The 20,560-nt window shown below is 39.8% G+C and overlaps 1 protein-coding gene across 4 annotated transcripts in view; it reads left to right on the forward strand.

Annotated features, from left to right (window-relative positions):
* LOC134538325 (zinc finger BED domain-containing protein 4-like) overlaps positions 1-12,505 on the forward strand; it is a 30,631-nt gene extending 18,126 nt beyond the window's left edge. For 2 of the 4 annotated variants that reach the window (XR_010076121.1, XR_010076122.1), the window contains 2 exons: positions 11,898-12,024; positions 12,110-12,505. Coding sequence is in view for 2 of the 4 variants with exons in the window: in XM_063379540.1 (XP_063235610.1) it covers positions 18-371 (354 nt within the window). In the remaining 2 variants the exon portion in view is untranslated. Of the gene's footprint in view, positions 1-17; positions 5,064-11,897; positions 12,025-12,109 lie in introns of those variants that run through there. The other 2 variants (XM_063379540.1, XM_063379539.1) reach the window with 1 other exon arrangement.
* The last annotated feature ends 8,055 nt before the right edge of the window (positions 12,506-20,560 follow it).

Genomic DNA, 20,560 nt, shown 5'->3' on the forward strand with positions numbered 1-20,560 from the left:
TGTTGCTTTTCTCTCAGTCTGTGCCGCAAACATCCAGCCAAGCAATGGAAAGCCATGGTATGTGGACATTTTACTCAAACATAATGAAGACTGCCCCAAGTGTAAGCCACATCGCATCAGTTGAAGATGAGATTAATGTTTACTTGGAAGAACCTATTCAAAATTCAAGTACCAACGTTTTCCAGTATTGGAAAGAAAATACCAAGTACCCATGTTTAAAAAAACTGTCAAAGAAATTTCTTTGCATTCCACCTTCAACTGTACATTCCGAGCGATTATTCAGCACTGCAGGACTGATTGTTGATCAGAAACTGAACCGTTTAGATCCTGAACGAGTCAAAATGTTGGTTTTTTTAAATAAGAATTTGTGATCTAATAAGAATTTAGGATCTAATAAGACTTTGTGATCTAATAAGATGCTTTGCCAGTTTTCATTTATTATTTTAAGAACTTTCAATTTTATTTTGTCAAAAGTGTTGTTTTTATGATATTTCACTATGTTGTCATTTATTTCAAAGGTATAAAGATTGAATTTGGTAGTTTCTGGTTTTTTACAATATTTTTAATAATCACAACTTTTTGTGGCTATTTAAAGTTTGATTGATAAATGTTAATGATTGTACATTTAGTAATTAATATACTATTTATTAAATTGTATTCCAATGAAATTGTTAGTATTTTGATGACTTTACGACAATTCACTTTTTATTAGTACTACTGACCTATTACTAAATTACGTATTCTCTTTTCAAAATTACATATTCAACTGGATTAAACATAATCCACATAAAAAATAATGCTTGCCCTACACATTACACATTACAGAATAGTAATTTCAATTTCTTTATTTCAAGTAATGTAAAGTTTTGTTTTATGTGTTAAATTTAATAGTATTTATTTATTATTTTGAAAAATGCTTTTTTAGTGTATTCAATAAGTATGTTTACTGATTCCATTGTAACTTATACTTCAATCCCGAAAATGAGAATCTATAACTTAACCTAATTGATTGGAATCGATAATCGATAAGAATCGATGATCGCAACAAGACTCGATAATCGGTATCGAATCGAAAATTTTGAAAATTTCCCATCCCTAGTTTATACGGTATGTTAAGTTGTATTACATTTTTGATTAAACTATAATACTTACACACATAATGACCATCCTCTGGAACTGGGTCTTCATAGTAATTTTTATGCTCTTTTGTTCGATATGGGTATCTCCTAACTGAAATGTTAAACTCAGTAAAATTAATGTTAACACTCAGTCACAGAAAAAAAAAAAACACTTTGTTGCAATCTTTTATTTATTTGTATAGGGCTGCTTTTATGATAATATTTTTGGGAAAAATATTTCTATTTTATTTTTGTTGTGTTATTATGTTTTACTAACTTGTGTCAAATCAAATTTGTAATCTTTCTTTTGTTGCTATTAATTTATCACTGCTTGATCTAATAATTACAATATTTTTAAACTAGGTAGAGTAGTCATCAAAATGTATTTCTTAATCAAACATGAATTTATTACCTGTAGTGGTTCAATATAACTACACAAAGTACTGTAAATACGAAGCGTGTCCAGAAAGTAAGTACCGTTTCAATCTACCGTCACCAGATCAGTAATGTTGCAGTTCCGTGTCTCTGGTTCATTGCCTGTCCACTGACGCCATTACAGCCGGTTTGTGTCGTGTTGACATCGTCCCGGGCTATGCCCTTCTGAGGCCGATGTGCCCCCACCTCCCTCCTCACCCACTGCAGGCCCCCCTCCTTCCTCCACCATCCTATGTGACCCTGGCATTTCAAACCACCCGCCAAAGTGTGTGTGTTGTGTGTGTGTGACGGCCCGCACCCAGCGATGTGACGTCAGTGCTTCACTCCCTTATCGATGCCAGCCTGATTAATTTTTAACTTGCTTATTTCTTCCCTACGGTGTTTTACGTTCTTGCAGACGGAATAATTGCTTCAAGACGGGCTTTTATTTAAATTGGAACATAAATAATTTTCTGTGGCCCGAACGATGCGAGCAAGGATGAACATTCCCGAGGCAGACTATATTTAAATATTAAATCAGTTTAAACCAATTAGTTATGTAATGTTATTGTTTGCAGCTAGTAGGCTAATTTAATTAAGCATTAATGTGTGATCATTCCTTTTCCCGGTGGCACACTTCATTAGATATATGTAACGGCCATTGGTTCGTCTCGAGGGCATGCTGGGAGGAGCCAGTCTGTTGCAGCAGCTGCCAGAAGTAAGGAGCTTCACACACCCGTCGTCAGCAACTCAGTATTATAACTGATCAACGTCCATCTGCCTACTTAATTCATATAAATCACTTTCTTTTAACTTCAGGGATTACCTCGGGCAGTAGACTGTTTTACTTAAGTTTTATTTAATTCGCTAGACGGATTCTGGTCATGTTATACGAACTCTAACGCAGTTCAGTGCACGTGTCTGATCCATCCTTATACCGATTCGTGCCACCGGCTATTATTAACAGTGATACAGCGTAGAATGAACAGACGAGCAACTTCAATAAAAGCATTGAATAAACATATTGGTTTCTTTTGTGTGGGTGACTACGTGGGGAGACAACACACAGACTGAGGCGTGTGGGCCGCCTTCGAGAGCCTACCTTATTTTTTGGCTTCACATATAGCGAGACCCCCGCTGAGAGAGGACATAATTCTGTGTATTTTATTTATACTGGGGGAAACGGGCCTCGCTGCACACGAGCTACTTCACGGCCCTGAGGAGAGAGCAGCCGGGTCCACATTCCCATAATACACGTGGTGGCGCCCTAGGCATAACACTAAGTCTCTACAAACATATAACCAACCCCCATTGCGACAGCAGTGTTTACATGTGTTAGTGAGCGTTCAAAATGTTTAAGACGATTGCTGATCCCGCCGACTGTGATGTAGGTTCATTAATACGGTTTTCAAATGCAAAGAATGTTAAACCAGCTGAATTTTATCGCCAACTTGTAGAGATTTATGCTGAAAACGTAATGACTGATGTAATGGTTAGAAAGTGGGTTTGACAATTCAATGATGGATGCATCAATGTTCATGACAACACACGGAGTGGACGGCCTTCTGTTGTCAATGATGGTGTGGTAAATGAGAATGAATGAGAAAGTGAATGAGAAAATTTGTGAAAACAGACGGTTCATAATAAGAATGCTTTGTGGTGTATTTCCACAAATTTCAAAAACTGTTTTACATTAAATTGTTACAAATCACCTAAATTATCGCAAATTGTGTTCTCGTTGGATTACAAAAATGCTTATGGATGTCCACAAAACGAAGCTACTTGGAAGTACTTTGACATTTCTTACCCGATACAGTAAAGAGGGCCATGCATTTATAAACAAAATTGTGTCCAAAACGGTACTTTCTTTTCGGACAAGCCTCGTAAAATTAAAGAAGTAACTTAAATATTGAATTAAATTTGATCTCTTACCAGATTTGTAATTTTCTTCAGATTTGGATTCTTCTAGAGGTACGAATACAGCTCTTTCATCACTGTATGACAGCAAACTGAAAATAATGATTTGAAAAAGTGTCAGACAAAAATGATGACAAATAAAATAAATTATTTTTCCAAAAAGTTCAAAAAAACATGAAAACATTTAGGCACATGAACAGTAAAAACATATTATAAAACAATGAAAATTCTACATTAAAAATGTAAATGTCAAGGGCAAACTTGAATATCCAGTCAGTCAAGTTACTGTTAGCGGCCGCAATTTTGTTGATAACAGACATGTTGATGTGCGCTCCTCGCAAATCTTACGGTGTCATGAGTGCATTAATTTTGTTTATTTCCTGCTAACCATAAGTACTGAACGTCAACCAACATTGACGCGCCACAAGGCGAAGCACCTGAATTTTTGGGATTCCGTCAGCCCCTCGAACTTAATAATGAAATTATCTTAGAACTATCTCAGGGCGCATAAGAACATGTTACGGTCTCCGAAAAAACATGTCCATTGGAGTCTGAAAGTACAAAGGAATTAAAGATGGATACATGTAAATTGTATGTTTGAATTAGTATGGAGAAATCTCTAGATATGAAAATCACAACCATAAATCTGAAGATCTTGCTTCAAAGACTCTATTACTGGACTCTAGATCTGAAATATCTGAGATAAAACAAGAAATCACCCAAATAAAACAGGATCTAACGGCTCTACAAAATAATTCGGTCAAGCTCTCCAACAAGCGTCAGGAAATTCAATATTCAAACATGTGTCAGTAGCAACAGTGGTCCACGGGAACATATGGTAACAGCTGGTGACAGTGGTATGCCCGCTGACCTACATATGACTCAGCAGTGTTTGTGCAATGTCGTCAGTTCCCAGAATAAACCAAAAAGTAGATGATCAGGGCTTTACTACAGTTCAACACACACGCGAACCCAACCCAACAGCAATAAGAGTCTAAAACACTTTAAAATGAACGTAAAAAAAATAATTACCAATGAAAGCAGGAGTTAGAAGCTCTACTGCATTAAAAACTTAACTGTTTTGAAACCAACATTCAGGAAAATTAAAGACCTTTTTTTGTAACCTGCTTTGAACCTTCCGTGAAGAAAAATGGATGAGATTACTGAACTTATCTTTCACAAGTGAAAGTGACTAAACGTTTCAACAAGTATGACTCATGCTTCTTTCCATATCTCAGTTTTAAATTATTTTCCCATAACATACAACTCGGTCTTTTGGCCTAATGGGTGCCTCATAAGCCAATTCTATGGGAAATAGCATCCTGAACAACTTGCTAATGACAGTTCAACTGTTTGTGGTCCTGTAAATCTTAACTGTAATATTGGTAAGCCTGTGTCAGATGTCATCTTTAGGAAGGAGCACTCATGATGTAATCCATGCCCTGTTCCCAAAATTAGAAATAATCTATCAAGGCACAGAAGCAATCACTTATGTGGCAGACATTAACTTAGAATCTATTAAGTGTCTTGCAGGTTTGCAGACAGGATAGTTTGTCCACATTGTACACCCTTAAGCTTTGTAGTAAAAATTTCAATAAAAAAATATATATATTTGTTTGTTTGTTTATTTTCTTTCTAAACAAAATTTACTGTCTACTTGAGATTTAAAAATAAAACTATCCCAATAAAAGAATTCATGAAACATAAATCCTAGGCAACAATGGATACTTCAGCTAGTATTTAATATAATTATTATAACAATAAACATAACACATTAAAAGATTACTGGGCCCTTTTGAAGTGAATATCCTATTTTTCCAATGGTTTTGGATGGAATTTGCAGGTATTACTGCTCTCTTACTACAATGCAGATGTATGAATTAACCATGGGGGGGGGGGGGGGGGAACACTGTTGCTACAATCTCAAAGTTTAGGTAAGTTTTCTTGAATACAACTAATGAGTTGTTATTTATCTATTATCACCTGTTGGATGATTCCTAATTGAAAATAGAGCATGAAAAATTGGAAATATGTCTGTAGACAATTTGTTTGGGACTTTCTGAGTTTTTGAAAGGTGTGTATCAAAAAGTTTTTATTTTAAAAATTACAGACTTACCTGTGACATTTGATGATACATATCTTCATACAAGACATAACAAAACAATATCACACTTACTGTTTGAAACTTTGCTGGGAGCTCGAGAAACCTTTAAAGTCCTGATCTGTATCACTGCTGTCCTCGCTGCTACTCTGGTCACACACTTTCTGCAAAATAAAATTTCTTAAGGATTATTTGAAACCAACTAAATAAAAAGGATGAATGAACATCTGATTGAAAGGTTTTGGCTTATTTTAAGTCTACAATTGTGGCAACATGAAATATGACAATACCTCTTGCATCAGACAGGCCTACTCATGCACAACACTATGGATTTGCATGTAAATTTTCACAGCAAGTCATCCAAAGAGTACTTTATGGAGGGTCTTTCATATTCTATGACATAAATTTGGGATAAATCTGATAAATTTAAATAAACAAATTTATATTAACATCGTTCTTGGGCTATTGCCTTCTCACCACCCGGGCATTGTTTCTTATCTAAGTAAAACCACTTTGAATAGTGTGTCCACCATCCTGTTAATATGAGAGGGGGGAGGGCATTAGAGCCAGTGCTTCACTCCCAGGTGCCCAGGGGGAGACCGGTTAAGGTGAGTGGCTATATTCTAACGCCTGATTTTGAAAGTTAAGCGATACACTGAACAAATATTAACAGTTATGGCCATGGTAAAGGTTTTCAAGAAAACCAGCCTGGACCAAAGTTATGATAACAGACTGCAAGATAAATGAATAAAATTTTATCCAAACTATATATATACATAATTTTAATTGAGGTGGAAAAACAGTTTGGTAATCGCTTGGCAATGAAATTTTAAAGCCCTGATCATGCAAGGAAACAGATGTCGGCCATGACAATGGGAATGGAACGGTTATGTTTCTTAAATTTCATGTTTCAGCAAGTAACTGGGATTCATTTACACCTCGTTGTTTCTCTTCTATGTTCATTCAGTGTTAGTGTGCCACTGTTAATTTTTTTTTTTTCTCGATGCAGTTGGGTCCAGTATCCTTCGAATATTAACTGTATGACTTGTAAAAACCAAATTCTAAACACTTCTACAAGTTCATACCAGTGTTTATCGCTGACATGTGGGAAATGGAAATTAATATAATTGCTGCAGTGACTTAATTGGACTACACAAAACTTGTACAAAATGTTATAAAACGATTAACATGTTGCAGAATAGTATTCAGTACAGAAGAATTTCTACTTTACGGCTCATCCATAATGAAGCTACATTTGCTTCTAGTACCATTGAAATGAAAGATCCTGAATATGTGAATATCGCTTTAAAATTGACATGATTTACAAAATAATTGATTAACTGCTAGAAATTTTACTTAAAGATTTTCATCAGTGAAAATAGTAGCAATAATAAGTTTGTTAATTACATAATCAAAACTATCTGGAATGACAGAGAGGGAAATTGTAATACCGGTAGCTTGTCTAAGAATACACAGTGGTGTCAACACATACTTAACAGAAGAACCACAACCACTGAATTTGCTTAACTAATATTTGAATGTTTGAAATTGATTTGAGGAATTAAAGGTCATATTAAGTCCAATCACTCAATGAGAAAAGCTACTCTTGCTTGAATGACAGGGAAAATATACTGCAAAATGATAGTGTCTCTAGGTATAACAGTACATTATCATCTTACTTATTTGCTTTGGATGTTACCTAAACAATTTTTTTGTGCAAAGCACTGCTTGTTACAAACAATACATTAGTTTCATACTTACAAAACCTTGTACAAGTTCAATGTTTACTCCCGGGCTCAAGTCCTTCAGTTGTCGAGTCAATACAGTTGCCGTCTCAAGCTTGGATCTATCAGTTTTCTGTTGTTTTATTTCTTCATTTGCGTCTATCAAGGGAGCATTCAATTTTGCCCTTTTCCTTTTTAAAAATGGGGGTTCCTTTATTGTGTCAACTCCATCTCTTTGTCTAGTTTTAGCTCTTGATGATGAGTTTGGGCTTTTTTTCTTTAATTTTAAATGTTTGCCGCTCTCCCAAGGTTTGTCGCTGCCACTTTCAGAATCTCCCTGTTGTAATTTACGCTTCTTTTTCATAAAGGAAGGTTTCGGAAGATCGATTCCTGCATGGAAAAAAAGTGGAACAATTCATATTTTGATTTCAGAAAGAATACATTTCAATGCAACAGTATAACAAGTAATTTTAAAGTTGTAATGTGAATTTGAATGTCACTGTCAACGTTGAACAAGGATTAATGTTTTAGTACACACTTGTCATGCGTCCTATGTATCATTCCTGCCCACTGTGTCAAGGATACCCAGAGACCAGGGACTCGAGCTTAAAAAATGGCCTGCCAGGGGTGCAGGAGGCTGCAGTGAGCGCACACTGCAGCCAGAGCTACCGGTGGAGTCAGGGCCGGATTTAGGGGATAACAACCAGGGCGAAAGCCCCGGGGCCTCCACATACGGAGGGCCCCCACAATAGAGACTTTGGAAAAAAAATCTTTCAAATTCCGACAAGTAAACAATAGTAAACATCTTTTCCTTTGATATTCTTTATTCACTGTTTTACCTTTACCTGCAGTACTTTGTACGTACATGATTATATTATTGTTAAATATTAACAGAAATATTCATTAACACTAAAATTTAATTTCATATAATTCTTGTCTCCGATTATATTTATGTATGTTTTTTAAATACTAAGAGAATCTACTTGATTTCACAATAAATTATTTATTGGAAAACTTGACTGAAAAATTTTTTTGATTTTATTTGGAAAATAATTTGGGGCCAGGGGCCCTCTGCTCCTCTGTTGCCCCGAGGCCTCCAGGCCTCTAAATCCGGCCCTGGGTGGAGTCTTAGCTCGCCACCTGCTGCACACCAGTGGGGTATCCAGGCCGAACATTCCCAACACCCTATTGTTCCCACACACTCACTTCAGCTAGTTACCTTAGTTTATCCCGTTCCAGTTAACGTTTTTCCTTTTCTCATTAGTCTTATCTGGCAAGATAACAGGTGTACTATTATATAACACTTAAAAGTTAAAACATCTTTTAACAATATGTATTTATATGTCAGGAGGGGAAGTGCGTAATTAACGGTTATGGACATTGTCTTTAAATCATGAGCAGCACCACATGAATGGGGTCCTGGACCTAACTGAGGCTCTGAAATACAGGGCCGTAACGTGACCCGTGTGGGTGCTAGGCTTGATTCCTGACCCAGTATATCCAACAATGAAAATTAACCAACTCTCAGTTTTAGGCATGCTACTTACAATAAAGGTATATTGTAATTAAATTACGCAGTCTCTTAATAATACACACGTGATTGCTCCAAAGTAGATGGCCCGTACTGTGGTAATTGTCAATTGTAAATATCAATTTATTTGCCATAATCATTGCACAGAGTTATTAAAATAAAGTATTTAAAATTATTATTAAGGATAAAAAAAACCACAGCCCGTAATCGGATTAAGTGCGGACCAGGGCATTATGTAACCAAGACTAGAAAAAACAAGTTTGTCTATGGTTCCAAAAATTCAGAAACGAAATTTAAAATATTCAGGCAAAACAGTCTACCACCCGGAGTAGGCCTCAAGAAAAAGAGAAAAGGTTTAAAAATTATCAAGCGGATGGCGGATGTTACTTGATCAGTTCTGCAAATGTTGAAGTCCTCGAGGTGTGCTGATGGATGCTTCCTACTCCGGGTGACGATGTAGCAAGATTGGGCAGTGGTCACTGTGTCGTGGCTGCATGTGAAGTTTCACAGTGAACAGTTAGGTCGGAATCGAAATCGTGCCGTGGCCGAAACAATATAAACCCTTCAATATTCAAACAAGAGTTACACTAAACCCAGATGGGTTTACATTTACGTATTACTTAAAGTCTTGTAAAATTTATAATTCGGAAAAATAGTCAGCTCGAGCAGTGTGTGTTCCAAATTTTGTGCGTGTTTGGCCTTTCTGTCCTTTAATCAACCTGAAATACATTATCACTTCGGGGTGTACAATGAAATGTAAAATTAGCAATTATAATATTGATAAATCAATTAATATGTGGGTGCAGGGGCGTAGCAGGGGGGGGGAGGGGGAGGTTTAGGGGTTCAACCCCCCCCCCCCTCCTTAGCACCAAATCTTTAATTAATTTCTTATTCATCACTCAAACAAATTTCATATTAAAATTAATAATTTAAGAACCTAAAACTGCTAAAATAGCACTATATTACACCTTAAAATCCAAATTTTCCCGCTTTAATGCGGGGGGGGGGGGGGCATGCTTCTTAACACCCCCCATACACAAATCCTGGCTACGCCACTGTGTGGGTGCACATCACAGGCTCTACACATGCCTCTTGAAGTGGCAGAGTTATACACACTCACATGCACACTGTTGGCAGGAGATTCAAAAATACGTGGCAGCCATAGATAGTGATAGTGGGTGGAGAGCAAGTGATGGACTAGGTTATGCTTAACATAAAGAAATTATTTAAATAAATTTTCCTACTCAATATATAGTTTCCTGTTTTTATTTCCATCAACATTATGCTAGCAAATCTGCAATCAGATACAAAAAGATAACACACAAACAAAGAATTAAAAAAGGAATAAAAAGAGAAAGGTTTCTAGATAATATGAAAGATTACATATGGAAGCAAATAATAGCAAGAAAAAATATGTACAAAAAATATTACTAGCTTATATGTTGTAAAGTATGCACTACAGTTTTTTTTATTATTATCTTAGGTTAAACACCAATTTTAAAAATCAAGGCACAACATTTTATACAAAATATAGATAACATAACAACTGTATGCTAGTACCTAATATATAAGTGACATGCAAATAAAATTATTACTACACATATTCTAAAACAACAATCTGACTTGTGTGTATCACAACTTAGCTTACTTTATAATTTTTTTTTGTTTTGTACATATTTTTGTTTAAAAAATACCAAAAATTTTTTTTAGTAAGGTTTGTTTTTCCTACTAAATAAAAAAAAATGTATTCAAAATAAGCATTTAGAATTATACTGTGCAGTAAGAATACCTCTAACAAATTTTAAGGAAAGTATGTCTTGCATTCATAGCAATGAACTGGAGAAAGATAGAAAGAGAGAAAAAGATGAGTAATTTTTTTATTTCATTGGGAAAATAAATATATACATTTTTTTTTCTTCTACTTTCCAAGAAAACTGGCCTGGTCTGTTAACGATGTTAGCTTGTAACCCTAACAAATATTTATGTGACAATATGAACCACACATTGTATTATTATGATTCTCTCTCTCGCTCTCCACCTTTTCTTCCTCTTACAAGCACTCCAATACCTAGACATCACAGATCAGCTGCTCAATATGTATTTTATAGTTATCTTGTAGATTCCACAAGGTGGTACATACACAAGGTAATGTAATTAATTATATTAATGCAGTGAAATTCTCATCTGGCTAGCTTGTAAAAGGAAATCATAAAATGAACATAATATATACAGAATGAAATCATGCCCATCTTTCAGTATTATAAAAATTATATTATTACACACATTGATGTTTATAAAATGTTCGAAGATACATAAAAATGTACATAAAATATACATTCAAACTTTTTTCCTTGTATACCCTATTGTTCTTATCCTTTATATATCCTGCCATTAGTGAGATGGATAAATGTTGATGCCTTAAAATATGTCCGAATAGTCAATCTCATATTTCATCAAAAATGTTCACTTACTTCATCCTTTGCCAGCTACATTGTTTTACGCAGTAAAGTAAAAAACTGAGGCAAAAAATAACTGAAAATCACATGTATCCTTGCTCAAAGCAGTTCACCATCCTCGACTGGTCCCCAGGCAGTCAGAACAAGGCAGCTATCGGCCAGCCTCAGTGACGTCACAGCCACAGGCTGCCAAGCAGATTATATGAAATACCTTATAGTTGAAATCATGTAAATTAGTAAGCAAATACCTGCCGCTACTGCCAAACTTCAAGGTGGGCGGTTTCAGCAAAATAACTAGTACCATTGAATCTACGTGCTGGCATTTTAATTTTTTTTTCTTAATTTAGTCTTACTATGAAGAAATGTTTATTAATAGTGACGAATAATAAGTGTTTGCATTGCACAGTTGTAGAAATACTGAAAATTAATTACAAATAGTGACCACTGCAAATTTACAGTCAAAAAAAAAAAGTTAATAAGGTGTAATTGAATTTTTTTTTTTTACAAATAGCATCTTCAACCTATGTAGCATATAGCTGGCATCACATTTTATTCAAAACATAAAGTGCAAAATTTTTATAGAGACTGTTAAAAATTATGGAGCATAAATGCAAATTTGTATTTGGTGGGCTTCAGGAGACTATTTCACTGGCCAAGATGACATGCGATCGCAGCACAGTGACGTTCCAACGCTCCGAGGAAAGCAACGACGAGCCAGGCGCAGACGTTTAGAGTTAGTCAAATGCACCAGCATCCAGCATAGGTTGGTTGGTTGTGGTACATTTATGCATTTGGCTTTGAATAGCGCAGTGTTGACTGTTACTGAGTGTGGTGTGTTTTGATTACAGAGATAATAGCATGGAAGATTTATCATAAGCAGAGATAGGCGATATGTAAATTTATGTGTGGCTACGAGAGAGAAAAAAAAATGGCATCAGGAGCAGTGTGCATTTACAAAGTGCACTTTCACAACGAATGTGTACGAAATAATTTTGTACGGCTCAACCAGAGACTGAGTGAAACTGGAAGTTTCATACCAACAGGATGATGCACACCAAGCTGCACATTGTGCCTGACTCGTCGCCTGCTACCTGTGAATCATTTGAATGCCACTGAGCTTCAATAGTGCATCCTCTCAAAAAGGGAGCAGTCCCCTGAAGTCTGCCAAATTCAAATTTGTATGCTACTGTTTGCGCCTTTAACATTGAAGGGTTTTGTTTCCAAATAAATAATTCTGAACTTTTTTTTTTTCATTTCCTCCTAACAATTATGAATTGAAAACGTTCTGTATGGTTAAACGTTTTTAGAAAAAGTCCTTGAATGAAACTATTGTAAGGAAAAAGTAATTCAAATATGTTGCCTTAACAATACAAATTCTTGCATGTGTCACTAGACTTCATGGAACAAACATTCCAGCCAGCCCATAGAATAAATACTTATCTCATTCATACTTTTTTTTTTGTTCTTACCTACTGTGTCAAACTTTGCTATTTCAATAATACAAGTAAACCTTAAATTAAAAATTTTAATAATTTTAGTTTATCTCTTGTGATCTGTATGGCTAGACAATATTCCTTGGCTAACTTAGAATTATCACTAAAAAATATTGGTAATATTCTTGTGTCACAGCTTTACCCTAAATAAAATACTAAAATATAAAATATTTTTTTATCACTAAAGACATTCCTCTATCTATTCTAAAAACAATGTAGGCCTATCTAAATTTGTTTTTGTTTCTGAGAAATCAACGTTTAGAGCTTACATTACAATGCATGTGCATTGATGTGACAGTAGCAATTTTTTTTAAACATTCTTATATAAATGACGAATCACAGAATTTGCAAACCTAACATTCACAACAGTTCATTCCGAGGGCGTGTCCACCCATGTTCAGTGTCACTATTACAAATGGCCACATGAATAGGTTTGCTACATTAAAAATACTAAAAACAGTGTGTATGGTTGATTAGAGTAATATAACTACATTAAAAATAGGTACTGTACAATATATGAATTATTGCTTAGGAATTACTGCGTAACGTAGCAACCAGTTCACTGCAGTCCATTCCGAGGCCCAAAGTTACCAATTTCACCAAAGGTAACCGAAGTTAGCTTCTAACAAGATCAACTTCAGTAACATATGTTATACGATAATAACGAGCATGAAACCATGAAAGGACCGTATCGTCCTTCATAGACTTAGTGGACAAATTAATAGAATTGGCAAACTACATTTAAAATACTTTAAAATATAGTTGATAATATTAAGTTAGCTACATTAAAAATATGGTTAAATTGTGTGAATGGTTGGTTAGGTCAATACGGTTATATCTTAAATATGTTGTTCCTAAGCAAACACTAAAAATATTTTACAGAATTTTTTAAGTAGCTATACTAACCTAACCAACTGTCCACAATATTTTTAAATAATTTAAATGTAGATAACTTAACATAATCGACCATTCTCATGGCTTGACTAAAGTTATCTAAAACACACACACACACACATATACCACATGGGAAAGCAAAAAAATGACGGCGGTCGTTTCAATGCACAAGTATTGTAAGGTAAGTTATAAACTGATTAATTTCTCAATAACCAAAAGGAATACGTATACTAATGAATGTTTTCAGGGTAAAACAAAGAGCATATTTAGTACTTTAAAATACTATTTTCGTAATTTTATAACTTTATTTACGGAAAAGCAGCGATGGAAGAATATTGAACCAAGGACTCTGCACAATGAAAGTCGGGGAAGAAAACCAAACTGAAGGTAAGAAATTCTATTTGTTAATACTACACTATATAAATTTAAAATTCACGAATTATTCAATGTCATTTACATGAAATTAAAACGATTTTCCATTAACGTGGACATTGTACATACCTAAATTTTGTAATAACAAAAAATTTTCGAAAATGTTTATCGCAACATTTCGCTCGGAATCACTTAATTCACCCCATTCACGTGGGGAGAAATACTTTTTTAATTCACTTTCAAAATCCATATTTGATTCTTTAAATGAGTTTATGCTCTAAAACCAATCAACGTGCAATTAGCAGTTACCATTATTGTTGTATTTCCCTCATTCGACAAGATAACTGGAAATTCCACTACGGATGTTTGAATGTAAGATGATACGTGATTGGTTGGAATAAATTTACATTTTAAGCTATTCAAAATATAAAGCAAATATATAATCAAAATTAAAAGCGAATCCAAAATAAGTAATAATTTTAATTATAAAATCTATATCAAAAATATTAAAATATTATATTTTGATGAAAGGTAAAAAAGGTGGGGGGGGGGGGGAGGGTTAATGTTAAGAAATTCATAGAAAGAAAACAACACAATGCATTCACACCGAAACATTTCGCATAACTTGTAAAAAGTCTGAATATTTTTATTTTGGTTAAAACAAATAGAAAATTGCTTTAAAAAGTAAAGACCATAGTAAATAATTAAAACAACATTTAGGGCGCGGTTACACGGGAGTCTGAACTACTTCAGGTGAACATGTTCAGCTGTTGAGTGCGGTTACACACAGTCTGAACATGTTTCGTTCGAGGCCATTTCTCATTTAACTTAAACAGGTTGGCAAAGTAGTTCAGATCGACATGTCTTCTACATTAGCCTCTGATTGGCTGGATAGAATATAAACAGTCTTTTGCAGAAATTCTAGATGGAAAGTGTTTCTGGCACAAGTTCGAGTAATATTTTACCGAATGCAACAAAAAAAAAACCAACAGATAATTAGATATATTTTTTAATTTATCCTGACCTTAATTTTCTTAAAACTGAGATAGGTACTCTAGCTCAAAAAATAATAAAAAATAAGTTTAAAAATTTTACTGTGCATGTTTGAATTCCCGATTTGTAAAAAAATATTGAGCAATATGTAAACACATTTCATTTCTGCTGATACTGCTGTATAAACAAGTGAGAAAATCCCGCGTTTTCTGGATGCAATTAAAAAATAGAGATCAACAACACAGTCATTCGTTGACAGTAGACAATCGGTTTTAGAGCTAAACACACTTTTCAGCAACTACCGTGTAACCGAACACTTTCGCGTTTGTAAACGTGTTTACTTAAACATGTTCACCTGAAGTAGTTCAGGGTCCCGTGTAACCGCGCCCTTAGGTAAAGATTAAGCCAAGATTTCACAACTTTCATAAAAAAAAATACCGAAATAGAATGTTTTAATTCTAATCTAACTTTCTTAAAAATCATAGGCAAAGCATCGTAAAACAAATTGCAACAAAATTTAAGGGTATCAGCAACAAAGTGATTTTTCTAAAAGGTTCCCAGTAAAAGAGTCCAAAAAAACAGCTGGCTGAACCTCCAAATCAGCAGGTACTACACGCCCAAGCCAACTGTGGTCCCGGGAAAAAGGTGAACCACCCAAGGTCAGACGGACCCCTCCCTCCGTCGTCAACCATTCCGCCACACTGTCCCCTCCCTTTCCATAGTCCGCCTCAATGGTCGAAGCGCGTCATGTCACGGGTGGGACGGCAAGTAGAGTGTCACCATAAGTCACGACACAGTGCGCGGATACGTATCGCTGTTCAAGTATTTCACGGATCCTTTGGAAGCGAAGCAAGATTTCGAAGCGTGCATAACTGTAATATAACGTGTTATTTTTGAAAGATTTGTGCAATGGGAGTGCATGACTTGATGTAAGCTTTTGGACATACGCCATTGCTTAGCACATGTATGTCTGTAGAAGAAAACTACAAAAAAACACAAATGACAAAAAACACAAATTAAGCAAAAATTTGCTGTTGTCAGGATATAACACCACACAATACTCCACAACAGGAATATGGTCAACAAACAAAGAAAAACAAAGAAAAATGGACTAACAGGACGAAAAAAAACCACAAATGATGACAGCACAAAAATACCGAACCCAAAAAATTCAGCACAACAGTTGAAACGAGACAGAAACACAGCAAAACGAAAAGACGAAACAAACACAATAGTTTTCCAAAAAATAATAAACAAAAGAGAAACGAATAAAAAACCACAAATGATGACAGCACAAAATATTGAACCCAAAACAATTCAGCACAACAGTCAAAATGAGACAAAAACACGACCAAACGAAAAGATGAAACAAACACAACAGTTTTCTAAAACAGAAACTAGCGACATTTCGGGAACTGCTATCTGCTCCCGTCCTCAGGCAGAGATGCACCTGTGTGTTGGTTCCAGTTGGTCGTCCTCCCCGCATGCCGCGTCATCGTCTGGAGGTGGGGGGGTATCCTCCTCCGCCACTCGTTCCCCCGGTAAGGGGGCGAGCCGGATGTCGTCCCGGTGGACCTTCTTCAGGCGTCATCCTTCGATGCAGACTAGATATGTTGTCCTCCCCAGTCGCCGTTGTACGGTGTACAGACCACTCCAGCGTGGGGCTAGCCCCGCGCAATAGTTGCGGGGTGTGGCTGAGAGTGGTTGCATTCGTGCGAATACTTGATCGCCGACTTGCACGGCGGGTGGTTGGTGGTTGGTGGTTGGTGATTGGGGTTATTTTAACGGCGTAGTCATCCTGTCGCCATCGTGCCCCGTCGTGGAAAGCGATGCATCGTTGGTCACGTCCTTCTGTGGTTTTGTCAGGGTGTGGGGCGCCACGTGTGGCCCATTCGCCCGGCAATGGCAGGTTGTGTCCCTGGATCATTTCGGCGGGCGTGAGTACGGTGGCGGCATTACGGCGTCGTCGTACGCAGAAGAGTGCATCCGCTACGTGTGCATCCCACTGTGAGTGGTCCGCCCCCAATCGGATGCATAGCTGTGCCTTTAGCTCCTGGTTATGCCGTTCTCTTGGGTTCGCCCTTGGGCGGTAGGCGGGTGTGGTATGGTGCCTAATCTGTTGGTCGTGGCACCAACCTTTCCAGTGGTGTCCCAGGAACTGGCTCGCGTTGTCCGTCAGGACTGATTGGGGGTAGCCCCAGCGTGACAGGAACTCTCGGGTTAGTATCGCGATGATCGTGGGGGTTCTCACGTTGCCGCATGGATACGCTTCTGTCCACCGGGTAAATAAGTCCGTCACTACGAGGAGGAAGCGTTTTCCGCGTGGTGAGCGGGGGTACGGCCCCATCACATCCAGGGCTATAGTCTGGAAGGCGGTTTTGGGTTTCCGAAGATGCTGTTGCTCTACGCCGTCCCCGTCATCATACCTTTCTCGCCTGGCAGACCTCTTACTCCCACACGTACTCACGTACGTCGTGCATGATACAGGGCCAGTGGTGGTGTCGGCCAATCACCCGTCGTGTTTGGTCAGTCCCCGGGTGTCCGGCGAATTCGTGGTCATGGAAGAACCGGAGCGTCGCCTCGCGAGCCTCTGGCGGGACGTAGGTCCGCCAGTCCCCGTGTTCTCCCGGTGTTCGTGTCATAATCACACCCTGTTGCACGTGCCACGCTTCGTCCCCAGCAATCGCTTGTTGGCGGTGTCGGTCGGCGTCTAGTGACGTCCCTTGGTCCCAGCTGACCCGGTGCTGTACATCGGCCATTGTGTTGGGCGGAAGCTCGTCCCCGTCCACGAATGCCGTGATGCGTGAACACGCCGAGTCATGTCGTGTCCCGTCGTCTGCTGTGCCCGGCGGTAGTATGCCCTCCCAGTCGTCGGTGTCCGTCAACTCCGCCTGCTCGTCAGGTTCTCGAAAGAGTAATTCCGGCAGCTGGTTTTTGGTGCCAGGGATATGTTCAACGTCGAAGTCGAAAGACTGGAGGAACAGGGCCCACCGGATTAGTTTGCCCTTCCTCCCCTGCATGGTGTGTAGCCATGTGAGGCATCGATTGTCAGTCCTCAGCGTGAAGCTCTTCCCCTCCAGGTGGGGCCGGTACCTCTTCATGGCCTAGACTACGGCTAGACACTCTTGCTCGTTACTATGGTACCGGCGTTCAACCGGCCCGAGCTTCGCGCTAGCGTAGTCGACGACCTCCCTGTCGCCATTCTGGCCCACGTGAAAGAGTACCGCGCCCACGCCACATGCGCTGGCGTCCGTCTGTAGGTAGAGGCGGCGCCCGGGGTCTGCTCGCGTGAGTATGTGGCAGCGGGTGAAGGCGGCTTTTATCCCGTCAAAGGCACGTTGCGCGTGTTCGCTTCATCAGTACCGCGACTAAGAAGATGGAAGATCCGTCAGCGGGACTCTTATCTGTGAAAATTCGGGTATGTAGCTCCTAAGCCAGTTCACGAGGCCAATGAACCGTTGCAATTGCTTGCGGGTTTGTGGAGGTTCCGCCTCCACAATCTTCTGCCAGTGCTCCCGCTGAGGCCGATTTCCTGCTGCGCTCACGAGGTGTCCCAGGAACTCCACTTCTTGGGTCCCGATGTGGCACTTCTGGGGCACGACCATTAGGTGGTGTGTGGCAAGACGTTCCAATACCAGCACGATGAGTCTAATGTGGTCCTCCCACGTCTCGGAGAATACTATCACATCATCCAGGTAAGCGATTGCGAATTGACCCTAGGTAGCCCTCTAACACTCGGGTCATCATCTCTTGAAATGTGGCTCAGGCACATTTTAACCCAAAAGGCATGGCGCGAAACTGGAATTTCCGTCCGTCAGTAATCGTGAATGCCGTTTTCTCCCTGTCCTCAACTCGTATGGGCACTTGCCAATAGCCGACCTTCACGTCGAGTGTGCTGAAAACCCTCGCTCGACCGAGTCCGGCCATGGCGGCCTCGAAGCTGATTTGAGGTGGATGGGCACTGATCGTGATTGCGTTTAACGGACAGAAGTCGACGCAAAAACGCAATGAGCCGTCCTTCTTGGGGGCCAGAACCACGCATGCGTTATAATGGCTGCTTGAAGGCTCTATCACCCCATCCTTGAGCATGTCTGACACCTGTTCGCGGATGGCTCGCTGTTCACGGAATCCGTAGCCTCTCGGGGACTCGTGCATGGTGTTGTCGTGTGTTGTCGGGATATGATGCTCTGTGACAGTGGTACGCCTGAGGGGGTCGGTGACACTGAAGACGTCTCGCTTCTCTGCTAGTACGCGGTTGACGGCTGCCTGGTACTCGGGAGGGACATTGTGGCGTAACTGCTCCAAGGTTAAGCTCTCCGTGTATGTCTCAGGGGTGGCACCGATAGCATACACCGTGAGGCGTTCGCGGTTACCTATATGGACTCGCGTGGGTCTCATTTCTATCACCGCCGCCTGCTCTGCTAACCACGGCTGGCCTAGTACGATCTCCTCGTGCAAGTTCTCAACGACAAGGGCAGTCACTGTGGTGGTGAAGTCCCGAAGGCTTACCTTGAGCTTTGCTTGTTCCACCGTCACTCCTGGTTGGGTGCTGGTTGCTAGTCTCAGCTCGGCCTGGTGTGGCTGCAGCGTGCCGGGCGGTACGAGGTGGGGTGCCACGAAGACGTGACTAACGCCTGTGTCCACCAGGGCCGCCGTGGAGCGTCCGTTGACCTCCACCGGGAGTCACAGTAGTCCGTCTCGAGCGCGGGTCAGATGGTTCAGCTGGAGTGGCGTCTCCTCCGCGTGTTGCATGGGCTGGGTCGTGGTGTTCGGAGGCATGATGTTTAGCGCCACGCCCCCGGGGTTGCGTTTACCGTCGTGGTGGATGTGTGTTGGTTTGCTGGCTAGTGGGGCAATCGTTGTGCCAATGATGTGTGCTGGTGGGGTAGCCAAATAGGCACTGTGGTAGTTGGGGATCACCTCGCTGTGGTGTCCCGTCGTACCGTCCCGGTGACGCTGCTTCGCGGTGCGGTGGTGCGCCATCGATGGTGCAGCGCCTCGTGTGTGGTGGGTACCCGCCTGTATCGGAGTCATGCCTGACAGGCGACCTTGGCTCTAGTGCGAGGCTGGTGTTCCCGCACCCCGTGTTTGGCGTATTGCAGCGCCACAGTCCCTGGAGGTTACGTTCTGTTTCTGTGGCCTGTTGTACGTAGGCCTCTATGGACTCGGGTCAGCAACACCACATGAAGGGTTGCAGTTCGTTTCGCATCAGGGCCGTCACTGTAGTGAGAGCAGCGATCGGTTCGGTGGTGGAAGCTACTCGCTTGAACAACTGGATCTTCTGAGCTACGAAATGTTCGGCCGGTTTGCCGACGCGTTGGTGTTCGGCGTAGAATCGGGAGGTGCACCGGACTAGCGCTTGGTCGGTGTCGAACCGGTTTCTTAGTGACGTCGCGAATTATTCCCAGGGCATGGCGAACCGTCCCCAGAGGCCCCACCACTGGCGGGCGGTCCCCTTCAGTTGGTCGCTGATGCGTCCCGACCACTCGTCTGCCGGTATGCCAGACCGTGCTAGCCTCGCTTCGCAGTGTGTTAAGAACTTCTTCG

The sequence above is a fragment of the Bacillus rossius genome, chromosome 13 (assembly GCF_032445375.1).
Source record: "Bacillus rossius redtenbacheri isolate Brsri chromosome 13, Brsri_v3, whole genome shotgun sequence".
Lineage (NCBI taxonomy): Eukaryota > Metazoa > Arthropoda > Insecta > Phasmatodea > Bacillidae > Bacillus > Bacillus rossius.